The sequence below is a fragment of the Mobula hypostoma genome, chromosome 9, assembly GCF_963921235.1.
Source record: "Mobula hypostoma chromosome 9, sMobHyp1.1, whole genome shotgun sequence".
NCBI lineage: Eukaryota > Metazoa > Chordata > Chondrichthyes > Myliobatiformes > Myliobatidae > Mobula > Mobula hypostoma.
Window position 1 is genome coordinate 1,477,388 of NC_086105.1, and position 18,054 is coordinate 1,495,441.

At 45.8% G+C, this 18,054-nt stretch overlaps 1 protein-coding gene across 3 annotated transcripts in view; it reads right to left on the bottom strand.

Moving 5' to 3' along the window:
* ric8b (RIC8 guanine nucleotide exchange factor B) overlaps positions 1–10,644 on the bottom strand; it is a 105,158-nt gene extending 94,514 nt beyond the window's left edge. For 2 of the 3 annotated variants that reach the window (XM_063057573.1, XM_063057571.1), the window contains exons 1-2: positions 10,360–10,634; positions 9,503–9,550 (exon numbers count right to left, since the gene is read on the bottom strand). In XM_063057573.1, the coding sequence (XP_062913643.1) occupies positions 9,503–9,550; positions 10,360–10,470 (159 nt within the window). In that variant the 5' untranslated portion in view covers positions 10,471–10,634. Of the gene's footprint in view, positions 1–9,502; positions 9,551–10,359 lie in introns of all 3 variants that reach the window. The other variant, XM_063057574.1, reaches the window with a different exon arrangement.
* Between the last annotated feature and the right edge of the window lie 7,410 nt (positions 10,645–18,054).

Below are 18,054 nucleotides of genomic sequence, written 5' to 3' on the forward strand. Positions count from 1 at the left end.
TCATATCTGTGTATTGAAGCCTCCTCTTTTGAAGAATTTCATAGTACTTGTATTTCTATACCGCCTTAAATGCACCAAATTACTTCAAGATACTTCACAGAATCATTATTGCAAATATCTTTTAAGCTAATTGTATTAGGAGATAACAAAGCAGGTGACCACATGTTTAATCAATGAAGTAGATAGATGAATGGATGTGAAGAGGATATTTCCTATAGTGGGTGAGTCTAGGATAGAGGGATATCCATTTAGAACAGAGACAAGGAGAAATCTCTTTAGCCAGAGGGTGCTGAATCTGTGGAATTCATTGCTGCAAACGGCTGCGGAGGCCAGGTCATTAGGTTTGTTTAAAGTGGAGGCTGATAGGTTCTTGATTAGTAGGGTTGTCAAAGGGTATGGAGAAAAGCCAGAAGAATCGGGTTGAGGGGGATAATAAATTAACCTTGATGGAATAACAGTGTAAACCCGATGGGCTAAATGGCCTAATTCTGTTCCAATGACTTATGGTCTTATGGTGTTAAATAGGTTTGAGAAATCTCCAAAAAAAAAGACAGGCAGAAAGTGGAGTGAGAAGATTCCAGAGCAGTGTGCCCCGGCACCCAAAAGCAAGGACACCAGCAGTACAGTGATTCAATTCAGGGAAGCTGAAAGGACAGAGGCATTCAGGGTTAATGGAGCAGTTACGAAAATTGGGAGCAGCAAGATCACAAAGGAACTTGAAAATAAAGGTGAAGATTTAAAATTTTTAATTTCAATTTTAAATATGTATATAAAAGACAGATGTGAATATAAATTGTTAAAAAACACAGCTGTTTTGGTTAAATGGTGAGCAGGCTTAAAGATTTATAGCTGGGATCTGAATTTCTATTGTTGTCTGCACTCCAAGTCTTTGACCGCAGCAGCTAAATCCAAGCTGGTAAAGCCTGGTGCGGTCAGAGATTACCTTCTCATTTGACTGATAAAGCAGCACAAACTAGACCAAAATAACAGGGTACCTGGAGGTCACCATAAATCTAGACCAGGGCACAAACTGTTCTGTCCTGCCAGGCAGCATCCCCCAAAACATCCACCACACTGTTGGCTTGTCTTTTTTGCTGTTAACACTACATTCCCCAGATAAACATCTTCTTAGCCACTGGTGTGCAACCAGGAAACAAAAGAAAATACAAAGAGCTGAAATAAGATAAAAGGCAGTTTAGAATCACATTGAATAAAGTTTGCATTTGTACAAGACTTATGTGTTCACCATTACTGACATTTTTAAAAAATCTATAAATAACACAAATGGCTGGAAGAGTCAAGTCCTGTCGCTTAGCAACAAGTTTGGGGCCTTTCTCAAGGCTCTCTCTCCTTTACTAACATGCAGCAGTCAGAACCATCCGAAGTATTTGAATTGAGCCAAATATCTCTCACAAAACATAGATTAGTCCAGCACAGGAACAGGCCCTTCAGCCCACAATATTGTATCAAACCAAGTAAATTTGTAATCGTGGCTAACTAATCTCTTCCACTAAAAAAAATGCCCATACTCTTCCATTTTCCTCACATTTATATGCCTATCTAAACACCTCTTTAAAGTATCTGCCTCTACCACCACCCCTCATAAAGCATTCAAGGCACCCAGCACTCTGTGTAAAAAAACTTGTTCCTCACATCAACTTGGAACTTACACCCTCTCACCTTAAATGCAAGCCCTCTGGTATTAAACATTTCAACCCTGGGAGAAAGATACAGTCTGTCTACTCTATCTTTGCCTCTCATAATCTTATAAACCTCCAAGAGATCTCCCATCAGCCTCCACCACTTGAGAGAAAAAACCCTCATTATCAGGGTTTAATTGAGAAGATAGAGTTCTTAAATACAAGGAGAAAAATAATTATACTCTGCACTCAGCCAAATCCCATTCTGTATGTACAAGAACTGACATTAGTTTTGATACTTGCAGTGGAGTTTCTTGTCCACAAGTCCAGGCCTCAATAATTTCCTTTGAAACCAGATGGAATTCCTGCCACTAATTGTCACGCAAACACTGAAATATATTTAAAGAACTTGTCCTCCTAACCACAGTTGATTTAAACACATTGAAAGAATGCTTGAGATCAGCACTCGAGAGATGATCTAGTCAGAATCAAAAATCAGAATCAGAATGATTACCACTGACATGCGTTGCAAAATTTGTTGATGGCATTAGGCTATTTGGCCCATCAAGTCTGCTCCACCATTTCATTGCTGATCCATTCCCCCTCAATCCCATTCTTCTGCTTTCTCCCCATAACTTTCATGCCCTAACTAATCAATAACCTATCAACCTCCACATTAAGTACACTCATTGACCTGGCCTCCATAGCCACAGCAATGAATTCCACAGATTCACCAGTCTCTGGCTAAAGAAATTCCTCCTCGTCTCCGTTCTAAATGGACATCCTTCTATTCTCATGCATTTCAGTGCCCATTCCATCCTCTTCACATCCACTTTATCCAGGCCTTTCAACATTCAATATATTTCAATAAGATCCACACCACTCCCCCGCCCCCCCCCATCCCAGTATCCTTTGAAATTCCAGTGAGTGAAGACCCAGAGCCACCAATCAATCACTCCTCATATGATAAGTTTTTCACTCCGGGAATCATTCTCGTGAACCTCCTCTGAACCCTCTTCAATGTCAGCACATCCTTTCTTAAATAATGGGCCTAAAACTGTTCACAATATTCCAAGTGAGGGTTCGCAGTGCATCATATAGCCTCGGCATTACATTCTTCTTTTTATATTCTAGTCCTCTCAAAATGAATACTAACATTGCATTTGCTTTCCTTACCACGGACTCAACCTACAAATTAACCTTTAAGGAATCCTGCACAATGACTCCCAAGTCCCTTTAAAGCTCAGATTTTTTAATTTTCTGCCCGTTTAGAAAATAGTCTATGCTTTTATTCCTTCCACCAAAGTGCATGACCGTACACTTCCCAACAATGTATTCTATTTCTTTGCCAATACTCCTAATCTATCTGAGTCCTTTTGCTGCCCCCGTTTCCTCAACACGATCCACACCTCCACATACCTCCATATCACCCACAAATTTGGCCACAAAGCCATCTATTCCATCATCCAAATCATTGACCTACAACATAAAAAGTATTGGTCCCAATACAGACCACTGTGGAACAACACTAGTCACTGGCAGCCAGTCAGAAAAGGCTCCCTTTCTTCCCACTCTTTGCCTCCTGCCAATCAGCCAATGCTTTATCCATGCTAGAATCTTCTCTGTAATACTACGGGCTCTCAACTTGTCAAGCAACCTAATGTGCAACACCTTGTCAAAGGTCTTCTGAAAATCCAAGTACACAACATGCACCTTTTTCCTTTGGCTATCCTGCCTGTAATTTCCTCAAAGAATTCCAACAGATCTGTCAGGCAAGATTTCCCCTTAAGGAAACAATGCTGACTTTGGCCCATTACGTCACATACTTCCAAGTACTCCAAAACCTCATCCTTGATAGCAGACTTCAACAACTTTCCAACCACTGAAGTCAGGCTAACAGGCCTCATTCCCTTTATTCTGCCTCCCCACTTTCTTAAAGAGTGGAGGGACATTTGCCAGTCGTGGGTGCCTGGAATTCACTGCCTTGTATTGTGGGACGCAAATACATTAGAGGCTCTTAAGAGGTGTTTGGCTAGTCACATCAATATAAGGAAGAAGGAGAAACATGGAAATGGCCTAGTTAGTAAGGACTAGTGTTTGGATGTTTTTGACTTGCTTTTTAGCTGGTTCAGCACAACACTGTGACCGAAAAGCCTGCTCCTGTGCTGTACTCTTCTATGTTCCATATTCTATGAAATAATATCACTACTTCAACAATTTAGGAACTATGAAGAATTTGAAGGTATCAACAATCATCTTGAGTGTTACAATGGAAATGAAGATTTGGAGGATGCAATTGTTGATAGCATTGTCTGAAGGCAGTCCATTATCTGCACTAGGTATCTGTGCTGATTTTGGTCATTTACAGATATTCAAAAGAATACAGCAGTGTACACTGAATGAATTCCTCCATCAATATCTTCGGAACTAATACACAAATTTATAGCGCTGTAGTAGCATTGGTAGTGCTCTAATTTGTTCTGTGTTTCATTTAAATATAATAATTTGTAACTCAGTTAAATGGTAATGTCTTTTTTTTTGTACTTTTTAACTATTTCCAGGAAACTTCAACTAACTGGGACAGTCATGTAATTGGGCCAAAATGTGTCCCAATTAACTATAATCCACTGTAAAAAGTGCAAACAGAGAGCAAAGTAATGGGGTAGTGCTCATAGGTCCAAACTGGGGAAAAAAAACTTAATTAAATGTCAATGTTCTCAAGGTGAGGAGAAAACATTAAAGAGTAAAAATATATTTCATATTGAGATTATGATGAATATGGATAACACCTCACCTTTCACAAAAGTTACTAAATAACGGTCATAACACAATTTATCTCCTAAATGTCACCTATTTTTCCCCTAAACCACCCAGAATTCACTCAGTGTGTATGTAAGTCTAGATTCCTGGGCAGGCCTAGCATCACCAATCACATTGCATTCTGGCATGTTAGATGCATGCTCCACCGTGAAGACCGACACAAGATAAGTCATTCAAAGCCTCAGCGATTTCCTCATCACCCAGTATCAATTCCCCCCTTCTCATCCTCCAAGGGACCTACATTCACTTCAGCCACCCTCTTCCGTTTTATATAATTATAAAAACTTTTACTATCCGTTTTTATATTTTGTGCTAGTTTCTTTTCATAATCTAGCTTCCCTTTCTTTATTGCTCGGTTAGTGGCACTTAGTTGCTTTTTAAAGTTTTCCTCATCTTCCAGTTTCCCCACTACTCTTGGCGACTTTGTATGCATGAGCTTTTAGTTTGATGCCTTCTTTTATTTCCTTAGTTGTCCAAGGCTGGCTCTCCCCACCCTTACTGTCCTTGCTTTTAACTGGAATATACTTTCCTTGAGCACCGTGAAAAATCTTTTCGAAAGTCTTCCACCGTTCCTCAACTGTCCCACCATATAGCCTGTGTTCCCACTCTACACTAGCCAAATCCTCCCTCATCGCATTGTATCTCCATTATTTAGGCATAATACAGGTGTCCCCCGCTTTTTGAATGTTCGCTTTACGAAACCTCACTGTTACGAAAGACCTACATTAGTACCCTGTTTTCGCTTTCAGAAGGTGCTTTCACTGTTACGGAAAAAAAATCAGCGCGTGATAAAAGGCAGTATCTAGCCGGTATCTAGCCCCAGCCGGTATCTAAAATATTAACACTCCATTCATTGCTTCTCCATAACCTTCAACCTTCTGTCACTTCCACATTATCACTTCCCATCTCGAGCCATTATTCCCACTTTTCCCTCCCACAGCAGCCGCTCTCCCCGGATTCAGAAGTGCATTCTCGCCGGCATTGCTTAAACATGTGCCTGTGAGCAGCCATTTGCAAGATGAGTTCTAAGGTATTGGAAAATCCTAAAAGAGCTCGTAAGGGTGTTACACTTAGCGTAAAACTAGACATAATTAAGCGTTTTGATTGTGGTGAACGAAGTAAGGACTAAGTGAGTTTGGCTTGTGGAAGTTGACGAAGATGATGTTGAAGCGGTTTTGGCATCCCATGACCAAGAACTGATAGATGAAGAGCTAATGCAATTGGAAGAGGAAAGGATAACAATCGAAACCAAATGCAGTAGCGAACGGACCGAAAGTGACAGCGTGAGATTTTTGCTGCAATGATAAAGTACGACTTTAATTTTGAAAGGGTACGTAGGTTTAGGGGATATTTGCAAGATGGTTTGAGTCCTTATAAAGAACTGTATGATAGAAAAATGCGCGAGGCTCAGCAGTCAAGCAAGCCTTCTGCATCAGCCACAGCAGATGACGAACCTCGACCTTCGACATCGAGGCAGGCAGTCATAGGAGATGAGCTGCCTGTTCTAATGGAAACAGCTGACGAGATAACACCCCAGTGTCCCACCACCCCAACACCCAGTCCGCGGACAGATACTGTACCGATTCGCGGAGAATGCAGCAATAGCCGGGAGGCACACAGCACATGTTTAAGAAAGAAGCCGAAATAAACATTCTAATTAATTAGGTGCCGCCCGACACGTAATTAATTAGCATGTTTATTTCGGCTTTTTTCTTAAAGATGTGCTGGATGCCTCCTGGCTACCGCTGCACCCCTGCATGCTTCGCGGTTCGGTATCTGTCGGCGACCTGGAGGGTGGGGCCACTGCACCACCCCAACCTGCGACGACTCAGCCTAACACACCATCATCAGTGTGCTCTGCGCTGTCCCGATTCCGGTAAGTGATACTACACTGTACATACATTATTTCTACTTTATATCGGCTGTGTATTTTTACGTGTTATTTGGTATGATTTGGCAGCTTCATAGTTTAAAGATTACTGGAGAGCGCTTGCGCCGTGTTTTTGCCAACAGCGCTTGCGTGAGATTTTCTGCCGACGGCGCTTGCGTGAGATTTTCGCTACGGTGATCTGTGCCGGCAATGATTGTGGAAAAGTATTTCTACTTTATATAGGCTGTGTATTTATCATATCATTCCTGCTTTTACTATATGTTACTGTTATTTTAGGTTTTATGTGTTATTTGGCATGATTTGGTGGGTTATTTTTGGGTCTGCGAACGCTCACAAAATTTTCCCATATAAATAAATGGTAATTGCTTCTTCGCTTTACGACATTTCGGCTTACGAACCGTTTCATAGAAACGCTCTACCTTCGGATGGCGGGGGAAACCTGTACCTTCAAATTCTTCGTAGATCCTAACTTGTCGAAGTAGTGAAATAATTTCATTTTGACTCCTAGCCACTTCTGTGTTCTCCAAGCCTGAATGCTTGAAACCACAGTGAGCAAAATAGTTCTGAATTGTATTACTACTATTTCTCACCAACTATCAGTGACAAAAATCACTGCGATTTGAACAAAAAAACACGCAAGTGACGCTATTTTAAAAATCTGTTCACTCCAAGCACGGTGTAGTGTCTAACAGCCATGCAACTGACAGTAAGTATTGTAGTACATTGCAATACATAATTTTTTAAAATTACAATGAGAATCAAAATTACAATGAAAAATATATTAAAAACTAATTAAATAAATAGTGCAAAAAGACAACAAAGAAAAGGAAAAAAATATTGAGGTAGTGTTCATGGGTTCATTGTCCATTCTTAGGTATGATGGCAGAGGGGATGAAGCTGTTGCTAAAATGTTGAATGTGTGTCTTCAGGCTCCTGTACTTCCTCCTAGATCCAATGTACAGTTTTTCATAAATTTTACTGTATTGCTTTACTTGTAAATGCCTGCAAGAATACGAATCTCAAAGCAATATATAGTGACACAGACTATATGCATTTTAATAATATTTAGCTATATTTCATTTGGACTTTGAAGAGATTTGCTTTGTCAACTAAAACACTCAAAAACCTCTATAGATATACTGTGGAGAGCATTCTGACAGATTGCATCACTGTCTGGTACAGGGGTGGGGGGGGGAGGAAACTGCACAGGACTGAAATAAGCTACTGAAAATCATAAAATTAGGCAGCTCCATCTTGGGTACTAGCCTCTGAAGTACCAAAGATATAGTGCCTCAGAAAGATGTTCATTCAACCAGGGCATGCCCTGTCCTCATTGTTACCATCGGGGGTACAGAAGCCTGAAAACACACACTCAGCAAATTCAGGAATAGCTTCTTCCACTCTGCCATCCGATTCCGAAATGGACATTGAACCCTTGAACACTACCTCACTTTTTAAAATATATTATTTGTTTTTGCACTATTTTAATCTAATATATATATTAATCTACTATATACACACACTTAATTTATTTATTCTTTCTACATTATCATGTATTGTATTGAACTTCGCTTTCAAGTTAATAAATTTCACGACATTTGCTGATGATGATAAACCTGATTCTGATTAAATTTACTTTAAACTTCTCCAGGGACAGGACAGTTATCATGATCAAAGCAGTGCTAACATTTTGTCATGTGACTAGATATTTCTAGGGTTATACTCTCGTGGAGAAACCCTCCCACAGTACTATGGAGTTATACTGAGGTACTCAGACAGCCACATTTGAAGGCATTGCCTGCACCCAGAAATGGCAGGGCCCGTGCATAAACTCAATTCACTGCCACAACAATAGCTTGAAAGCAAAGAAAGCGTCAAGTTATGATTATTTTGCCACTGAGACCTTTAGGATATTGACAGACATCCGCTATGAGAACACAAAAAACCTAATAAATCATGAAAGATCAGGCTTTCTTTTCATGCAGAAAACAACATAATCTATAACTTGAACACAACCCACGACCAAACATGAGCAGTTCAATTATCCCTGGAATAAAATTCAGACAGGCTGCCTATAGTATCAACAGGTACAGTCTGCCTTACACACAAAATGCTAGAGGAACTCAGCAGGTAAGGCAGCATCTACGAAGGGGAGTAAACAGTTGGCATTTTGGGCTGAGACCCTTCATCAACTGGACAGCTATATGGACAGGAAAGGAATGGAGGGTTATGGGCTGCGTGCAGGTCGGTGGGACTAGGTGAGAGTAGGAGTTCGGCACGGACTAGAAGGGCCGAGATGGCCTGTTTCCATGCTGTAATTGTTATATGGTTATATGGTTATACCAATGATGCCTCAAGCATCCCCAGTAAATCATTGTCTTCGGTGCAATGACAACCTTCTCAGAGTGTCGTGACCAGATCAGAATCAGGTTTATTAACACCGGCATGTGATGTGAAATTTGTCAACTTAGCAGCAGCAGTTCAATGCAATACATAATCTAGCAGAGAGAGAAAAATAATAATAAAAACATAATAATAAATAAACAAGTAGTCATAGTCATACTTTTATATTGAATAGATTTAAAAGAATGTGCAAAAACAGAAATACTGTACACTAAAAAAAAGTGAGGCAGAGGGCAATCCAGGCACTGCCTAACCAAAATTTTATAATGTACTACCATGACTCTGGGCTTCTGTGAGAGGATAATGTACAGCTACTGAGTTCCTCCAACATTTTGTGTGTGTTACTTTAGATTTCCAGTACCTATAGAATCTCTTGTGTGTATATGGGAGGATAATGGAGAGCTGCTGTTTCTCCAAAATTTTGTGAGTGTGTTACCTGCACAAAGGTCCTGAACATCAATTCCATTTAACTATTTAATTAAAGTTATGCATTATTTAAACTGTATCAAACAAACTATTTAAATGTAAGGATGAAATAAGAAATCATAAACACAAGATATTCTGTAGGAAGAAGAAGATGGAGAGGAACCAGGAGATCACGTGGGAACTAAAGTCTGCAGAAATCTAGCTTGAGATGAACAGTTGAGATTGCCATTTATGTACAATGACATTGTCATACTCTGCTAAATGAGCGGGCATTTTAAGCAAACATTTCTGTGGGATTGTTGGGTATTTATCAGTTCCTTACCTTTCTAGCTTCTTGTTCATTTTGATCAAACTTGAAAGTTTGGCTGTTCTGTTAAATAAAACACAGAAAATGTCCGAAATGTCACAAACAAGAGAAAGCACTGCAACAGGGTATTCCAACTACTAGGAGAGGTTATCAAATGTACTGAGTTATATAACGTCACTGTCAAATTGTGCTCCAATTCAACCTTAGATTTCCCTACACAATTTGCCCAGCCCCACATCTCTGGAGGGTGGGGGGTGGTTGGGGGAGAGAGGGCGGGGTGGGGGGCAAAGCAGGTGGAGTGGGGGGCGTGAGTGGGTGAGCAGGCGGAGAGAAGGGGGGATAGTGGGGGGGAGGGGGAGGGATGAGTGAGGAGAGTGGGAGGGGGTGAGGAGGGAGGAGAGTGCAGGGGAGAAGGATAGTGGGAGAGAGTGGTGGGGGAGGGGGAGAGGGGAAGGTGGGTGGGAGTGGTGGGGGAGGGAAGAGTGGGAGAGAGTGGTGGGCAGAGGGGAGAGGGGGAGTGGGAAAGTGAAGGGTGGATAGTGGAGGGGAAGGGGGACGATGGGAAGGGGGATGATGGGGAGGGGGAGGTTGGGGAGAGGGGATGGGGAAAGAGGAGGGAGTGGGGGGAGAGAGGAGAGAATGGTGGGGGAGAGTGGTGGGGAGGAGAGGGCAGAGGGTGGTGGGTGGGGAGAATTGGGAGGGGAGGGAATTGAGGGAAGGCTGGAGGAGAAATTGAAGGTGTGAGACTGAAGGAGAGGATTACAGCTGTGCGGAGGGGAGGGAATAGAAGTAACTGGACTGTTTTGAGGCGGCAGCGGGTTATCGCTCCCCATCACCGCACGTCAGCCCAAGGCCTCCGGCCTGCCTCTCACCTGCCGGTTGAAACCCCGCAACTGCCGCTCCAGCTCGGCGTTGTCGCCGCTCTCCAACGCCGCCAGCGCCGCCTCTACGTTTACCTCGGTCCCGCACTCCATCGCCGCCATCCCGAGGCCCGGCACAGCCTGACACTCGAGTTGCAGCCGCTCCCGCAACGTCCCGTCTCGCCCCGCCCACTGGCCTAACCCATCACCCGGCGGCCCCGTCACCCCAGCAACGGCGCGGGCGGGGCCTAATTGAGTGGGGAGGGCGGCGTGTTTTCTTGGTTCTTGATCCTCCAAAATATTCCGCATAGAATTTAAACTGGAGGTGTTGGCTGAGGCTGGGTGCTTGGTGTTAGTGTTGGTGCTGGTGCTGGCTGAATTGGGTGGAGAGTGAGAGGGGTGAGAGTGGATGGAGGGTGAAGATGAGGTCGAGTAGCGGACGGGATAGAGGTGGGTGTAGGGCTGGAGGTAAGTGTTGGGTAGTAGAGGTGAGTGTGTAGGGTAGTAGAGGTGAGTGTAGGGTAGTAGAGATGGGTGTAGGGTTTGTGGAGTTCAGCGTAAGGTAGTGGAGTTGGGTGTAGGGTAGAGGAGATGGGTGGAGATGAGTGTAGTGCAGTTGATATGACTATAGGGTACTGGAGATGAGTGTACTGTAGTGGAGATGTGTTTAGTGTGGAGAAGAGTGTTAGTGCAGGTGGGTGTCGGGTAGTGGAGATCGCTATATTGTAGTGGAGCTGGATGTAGGGTACCGGAGATGGGTGTAGGGTAGTAGAAATGAGTGTGGGGTTCTGAAGATATGTTTAGTGTGGAGATGAGTGCATGGGAATGGAATAGTGTGTAGAGTGGGGATTAGTGTACTGGAATTGACTGTTGGGTAGTTGAGCTGGGTGTAGGCTACTGGAGTGTAGAGTTTGTGGAGTTGAGCTTAAGATAGCGGAGATCAGTGTTGGGTTGTGAAGATGGCTGTAGTGTAGTGGAGTTGGGTGTAGGGAGGTGGAGATAAGTATAGAGCAGTGAAGTATAGGGTGCAAGGTAATGAGATGAGTGTAGGGTTGTGGAGATGAGTGTACGGGAATGGAAAAGGGTGTAGGGTGGGGATGAGTACTATACTGGATTTGAGTGTAGGGTAGTGGAGGTTAGTGTTGGGTGATGGAGATGGATGTAGGGTAATGCAGTGTAGGGTTTGTGGAGTTGAGCATAGGGAAGTGGAGGTGAATGAGTAGTGGAGATCAGAGTAGGGCAGTTGGGATGAGTGTTGGATGGTGGAGATGGGTGTAGGGTAGTGGAATGAGTGTAGCGCAATGTAGGTGGATGAAGGGTAGTGGAGGTAGGGGGTTGGTTGGTGTAGATGGGTGTATGGTGGTGGAGGTAGGGTAGCCGAGGTGAGTGTCAGGTAGTGGAGGTGGATGTTGGGTAGTGGTGACAGCATAGCATAGTGGAGATGAGCAAAAGGTAATGGAGATAAATGTTGTGTAATGGAGATGGGTGAAGGCTAGTTGAGTATAGGGTAGTGGAAATGATTGTCAGGTAGTTGAGGTCAGTATAGGGAAGCAGGGATGGACGCAGGGAAGCGGAGAATGGGGCAAGGAAGTGGAAATGAGTGTAGGGCAGTGGAGATGAGTGTGGTGGAGTGGAAAATGGTGTAGGATGGAGACGAGTAGTGTATTGGAATTGAGTGTAGGGTAGTGGAGGTCAGTGTAGAACAGTGGGGATGAGTGTAGGGCAGGGGAGATGGGAGATGAGTGTAGTGGAATGGAAAAGGGTGTGGGATGAGGATGAGTAGTGCATTGGAATTGAGTGAATGGTGGTGGAGGGTAGGGTTTGTGGAGATGAATTTCAGGTAGTTGAGATCAGTGTAGGGCAGTGGAGCTGGGTGTTGGTCATTAGGAGTGTGTGTAAGGTAGTGGAGGTGTGTATAGGGTAGCAATGATGAATGTCAAGTGGTGCAGATGAGTGTTTGTTATTGGAGGTGGGTGGAGGGTAGTGGAGATGAATATTGAGTAGTGGAGGTCAGTATTGGTTAGTGAAGCTGGGCACAGGGTTGTGGAGGTTGGCGCAGGGTCGTGGAGATGGGCACATGGTCATGGAGATGTGTACAGAGTAGTAGAATAGTTACAGGGTCGTGGAGATGGGTGTAGGGTAGTGGAGATGAGTGTTGGGTAGTAGAGTTCGTTGTAGGGTAGTGGACTGACAGTGGTGGGTATGAGTGTAGTGTAGTGGAGTGGGGTGACAAATAATGAGGGTGGTTGGAGGGTTTTGGAGCTGGGTGTTGAGTAGTGGAGATGGATGTATGGTAGGAATGAGTGTTGGGTACTGGAGATAAGTATAGGATAGTGGGGATGGTTGTCGGGTAGTGGAGGTGGCTGTAAGATTGTGGGGATGGGTGTAGGGTAGTGGGGATGAGCAGAGGGAGGTGGAGATGAGTGTAGGGCGGTGGAAATGGGTGTAGGGTAGTGGAGAGGAGTGTAGTGTGGAGATGTGTGTAGGGTAGTGGAGTTAATATAGCGGAGCTGCGTGTAGGTTAACGGAGCTGCGTGTAGGGTAGCAGAGATGCGTGTAGGGTAGCGGAGGTGGGTGCAGGGTAATGGACGTGGATGAAGGTTAGCAGAAGTGGGTGTTGGGTAGTGGTGCTGTGTGTGGGGTAGTGGAGGTGAGCATAGATGGTGGAGATGGGTGCAAGGTGGTGGAGATGAGTGTGGGGCAGTGGAGATGGGTGTAGGATCGAAATGAGTGTAGGGTTGCGAGAGGGGTGTAGGATAATGGAGATGGGTGTGGGGAAGAGGAGACTGCTGTGGGGTAGAAGATGAGTGATTGGAGGGTAGTGAAGGTGTGTATAGAGTAGTGGAAATGTTATTGGGTAGTGGTGATGAGTGTAGGGTAGTGGAGGTGAGCATAGATGGTGGACATGGGTGCAAGGTGGTGGAGATGAGTGTGGGGCAGTGGAGATGGGTGTAGGATCGAAATGAGTGTAGGGTTGCGAGAGGGGTGTAGGATAATGGAGATGGGTGTGGGGAAGAGGAGACTGCTGTGGGGTAGAAGATGAGTGATTGGAGGGTAGTGAAGGTGTGTATAGGGTAGTGGAAATGTTATTGGGTAGTGGTGATGAGTGTAGGGTTATGGAGATGGGTTAGGGTAGCGGAGGTGGGTGTAGGCTAGTGGGGATGGGTATAGGGCAGTGGAGGTGGGGGTAGGGCAGTGGAGATGAGTGTAGTATAGTGGCGATGGGTGAAGCATAGTGAAGCTGGATGTAGGGTAGGTGACTAGGTGTACGGTAATGGAGACGGGAGTAGGGTAGTGGAGATAAATATGTAGGGTGAGGGTAGGTGTAGGATGTCGATGGGAATAGAAGTGGGTGAAAGGTGGGGTGATAGCTGTAAGATGAGTGCTGAATTTGTGTGTAGGGTATGGGTAGGCTTGAGGTTAGGTGAGTGGAATAGTGAGAATTAGGTTGAGGGTGAGTGACAGTATCAGTGGGGTTGAGGATGTGGGTGGGGCTGAGTGAGTGAAAGGGTGTGGGTGGGCTTGAGAGCGAGTGAAAGAGTGTGAGTGTGGTTGAGGGCAAGTACGAGTGTGAGCAGGGTTGAGGGCAAATGGGTGGAAGCGAATGAGGGCGAGTACAAGGGTGTGAGTAGCGATGAGAGCGAGTGGGTGGAAGTGAATGAGGTTGAGGGTGAGTGGGGGATGTGGGTGGGATTGAGTGTGGTTGAGTGTGAGTACGAGGGTATGAGTGTGGATGAGAGCGAGTGAATGGAAGTGAATTGGGTTGAGGATGAGTAGGAGTATGGGAGTGTGGTTGAGAGCGAGTACGAGGGTGTGAGTAGGGTTTAGGGTGAGTGGGTGGAAGTGAATGAGGTCGGGTGTGAGTGTGGTTGAGGGCGAGTACAAGGGTGTGAGTAGCAATGAGAGCGAGTGGGTGGAAGTGAATGAGGTTGAGGGCAAGTGGGGGATGTGGGTGGGATTGAGTGTGAGTACGAGGGTATGAGTGTGGATGAGAGCGAGTGAATGGAAGTGAATTGGGTTGAGGGTGAGTAGGAGTATGGGAGTGTGGTTGAGAGCGAGTACGAGGGTGTGAGTAGGCTTTAGGGCGAGTGTGTGGAAGTGAATGAGGTTAAGTGCAAGTAAGGGTGTGAGTGGGTTTGAGGGTGAATGGGAGGGTGTGGATGGGTTTGAGGGCGAGTGGGAGTGTGTGAGTGGGGTTGATGGTGAGTGGAGGGTGTGAGGGGGTTTGAGGGTGAGTGAGATGGTGTGGGTGGTGTTGAGGGCAAGTGCGGGGATGTGTGTCGGGTTGAGGGTGAGAGTGTGAGTGGGGTTGAGGGTGAGGAGGAGGGTGTGAATATGGTTGAGGGTGTGGGTGGTGTTGAGGGTGAATGGGAGGGTGTGTGTCGAGTTGAGGGTGTGAGTGGGGTTGAGGGCATGGGAAGATTTGGGTAGGGTTGAGAGAGAGGGTGTGGTTGGGGTTCAGTGTGAGTGTGTGGGTGGGGTTCAAGGTGTGAGTGGGAAGGTGTGGGTGAGGGTGAATGAGTGGGGTTGAGAAAGTGGTGTTTAGGGTGAGTGGGCAGCTGTGAGTGAGACTGAGGGTGAGTGAGAGGGTGTGAGTGGAATTGAGGGTGAGTGGGTGGAAGTGAATGAGTTTGAGTGTGAGTAGGAGTGTGTGTGGGGGGTTGAGGGCGAGTGGGAGTGTGATCATCAACCACTATATCGCTCATCCCCGTACAAAAAAAAGCAAAGAAAAATGGAACAGGCGCATTGACCCCCAAATCAACCTCCCCTGCACAGGAAAAAAAGAGGAAGATTGGGCAACAAACACAAAATTTGAAAAACTATAAAACTGGAAAAAAAGTCTGCAATCCAAGTCTCTATCCTAAAGGCAGAATGCCTGGGTAGCATTCTCTGGGCACAGTGGCAGGCCTTTCCATCTCCAGCAGCGAGCTATCCCACCAGTGATCAAAATGCAGTCTCCCCTATCCAACAGCAGAGCGATCTCCCAGTGATATAAAAAGGCAGTCTCCCTTCTCCAGCAGAACGGTGATTTCCCAGCGATTTAAAAAGGCAGTCTTCCTTTTTCCAGCAATAAAAAGGCAATCTTCCCTCTCCGGCAGAAGAGCGATTTCCCAGCGATAAAAAGGCAGTCTCCCCTCTCCGGCAGAAGAGAGATCCACTAGCAATTAAAAAGGCAGTCTCCCATCTCTGGCAGAAGAGCGATTCCCCAGAAATATCGACGTGGGAGATGGTAAGGAGATGTCGAGGAGGGAGAGAGGTATTTTGACGTGTGAGAGGGTCAAGGCATGTTGACCTGGGAGAGGGTGATTTCATGTCGACATGGGTGATGGTGAGGAGCTATCGATGTGGAAGAGCGTGAGGGCACATCGACATGGAAGAAGGTGAGGAGATGTCGATATGGGAGAGGGTGATGGATTGTGCTCATGGGTGAGGGTGAGGGCATGTCAGCATGGGTGATGGTGAGGAGATATCGATGTGGAACAGCGTGAGGGCATGTTGACGAGGGAAAGAGTGACAGGATTTTGATGTTGGAGAGGGTGACGTCATGTCAACGTGAGAGAATGTGACAGCATATTGATGTGGGAGATGGTGAGGTGATGTCGACGAGGGAGACGGTGAGGTGATGTCGACGAGGGAGAGGGCGAGGGCATGTCGACGAGGGAGAGGGCGAGGGCATGTCGATGAGGGAGAGGGCGAGGGCAGGTCGACGAGGGAGAGGGAGAGGGCACGTCGACGAGGGAGAGGGCGAGGGCACATCGATGAGGGAGAGGGTGAGGGCACGTCCATGTGAAAGAAGGCAAGGAGATGTTGAAGTGGTGAATGGATATTGATGTGGGAGAGGGTGAGGGCATATCAACGTGGGTGATGGTGAGGAGATGTCAACGTGGAAGAGCGTGAGGGCACGTTGACATGCAAGAGGGTAAGGAGAAGATGTTGGAGTCACTTTTTAAGGATGAGGTGATGGAGTACTTGGTGACACAGGACAAGATAGGACAAAGTCAGCATGATTTCTTTCAGGGAAAATCCTGCCTGACGAACTTGTTGGAATTTTTTGAGGAGATTGCAGGTAGGATAGATTGAGGGATGCAATGGATGTTGTATATTTGGACTTTCAGAAGGCCTTTGACAAGGTCCCACACATGAGACTGCTTACCAAGTGAAGAGCCCATGGTATTAGAGGAAAGTTACTAACATGGTTAGAGCATTGGCTGATTGGAAAAAGGTAGTGAGTGGGAATAAAATGATCCTTGTCTGGTTGGCTGTAAATGTTGTTTTGCAGGGATCGGTGTTGGGAGCTCTTCTTTTTATGCTGTATATAAATGATTTAGATGATGAAATAGATGGTTTTGTTGCCAAGTTTGCAGATGATTCGGAGCAAGAAGGCTGCAAGTGGAACGGCGAAGGATATCCGGAGCGAAGGCATTTTACTACTCAGGGTAAAGAGAGGCAAGACTGCGCAGGCATGTGACGTCAGCCAGTAGAGCAGGAAAAGTTTAAAAAGAAGACCGCCATATCCAGCAGGCAGCGGAGTGAGAGGGTAGCAGAGTGATAGGGCTTTGGCTCAATGGGCTTAGGTGGTAACGAGGCGAGGTAGGTTTACCTGTGTTAATTGCGGAAAGGAAGTATGTGTGTGAGGCCGGTTTTCTGTGCTCAGTGTCAGATGTGGGAGGTCCTGGAGTCTTCCAGCCTCCTGGAAGGCCATATCTGCACCCGGAGTGTCGAGCTGCAGCTCCTAAGGGACCGCATTAGGGAACTGGAGATGCAGCTCGATGACCTTTGTCCGGTCAGGGAGAGCAAGGAAGTGAAAGAAAGGAGCAGAAAGGAGTTATAGGCAGGTGTTCACAGCGGGGCCACGAGAGACAGACAAGTGGGTAACAGTCAAGAGAGGGAAGGGTAAGAGTCAGATACTAGAGAGTACCCCTTGACAATAAGTACTCCTGTTTGAGCACTGTTGGGGGGAGTGGTGGGGACAGCCTACCTGGGGGAAGCGACAGTGGCCGTGCCTCCGGCAAAAGTCCGGCCCTGTGGTTCAGAAGTGTAGGGAAAGGAAGAGGAAGGCAGTAGTGATAGGAGACTCTATAGTTAGGGGGTCACACAGGTGATTCTGTGGACGCAGGAAAGAAACTCAGATGGTAGTTTGTCTCCCAGGTGCCAGGGTCTGAGATGTTTCAGATCATGTCCAAAATATCCTGCAGTGGGTGGGAGAACTGCCAGAGGTTGTGGTACATATTGGTACCAATGACATAGGTAGGAAAAGGGAAGAGGTCCTGAAAAAAGACTGCAGGGAGTTAGGAAGGAAGTTGAGAAGCAGGACCGCAAAGGTAGTAATCTCGGGTTTACTGCCTGCGCCACATGACAGTGAGTATAGGAATAGAATGAGGTGGAGGATAAATGCGTGGCTGAGGGATTGGAGCAGGGGGCAGGGATTCAGATTTCTGGATCATTGGGACCTCTTTTGAGGCAGGTGTGACCTGTACAAAAAGGACGGGTTGCACTTGAATCCCAAGGGGACCAATATCCTGGCAGGGAGGTTTGCTAAGGTTACTGGGGAGAGTTTAAACTAGAATTGTTGGGGGGTGGGAACCGAACTGAAGAGACTGGGGAAGAGGCAGTTGGCTGACAAATAGAGAAAGATTGGAGACAGTGTGTGAGGAAGGATAAGCAGGTGATAGAGAAGGGATGCACTCTGACGGACTGTTTGAAATG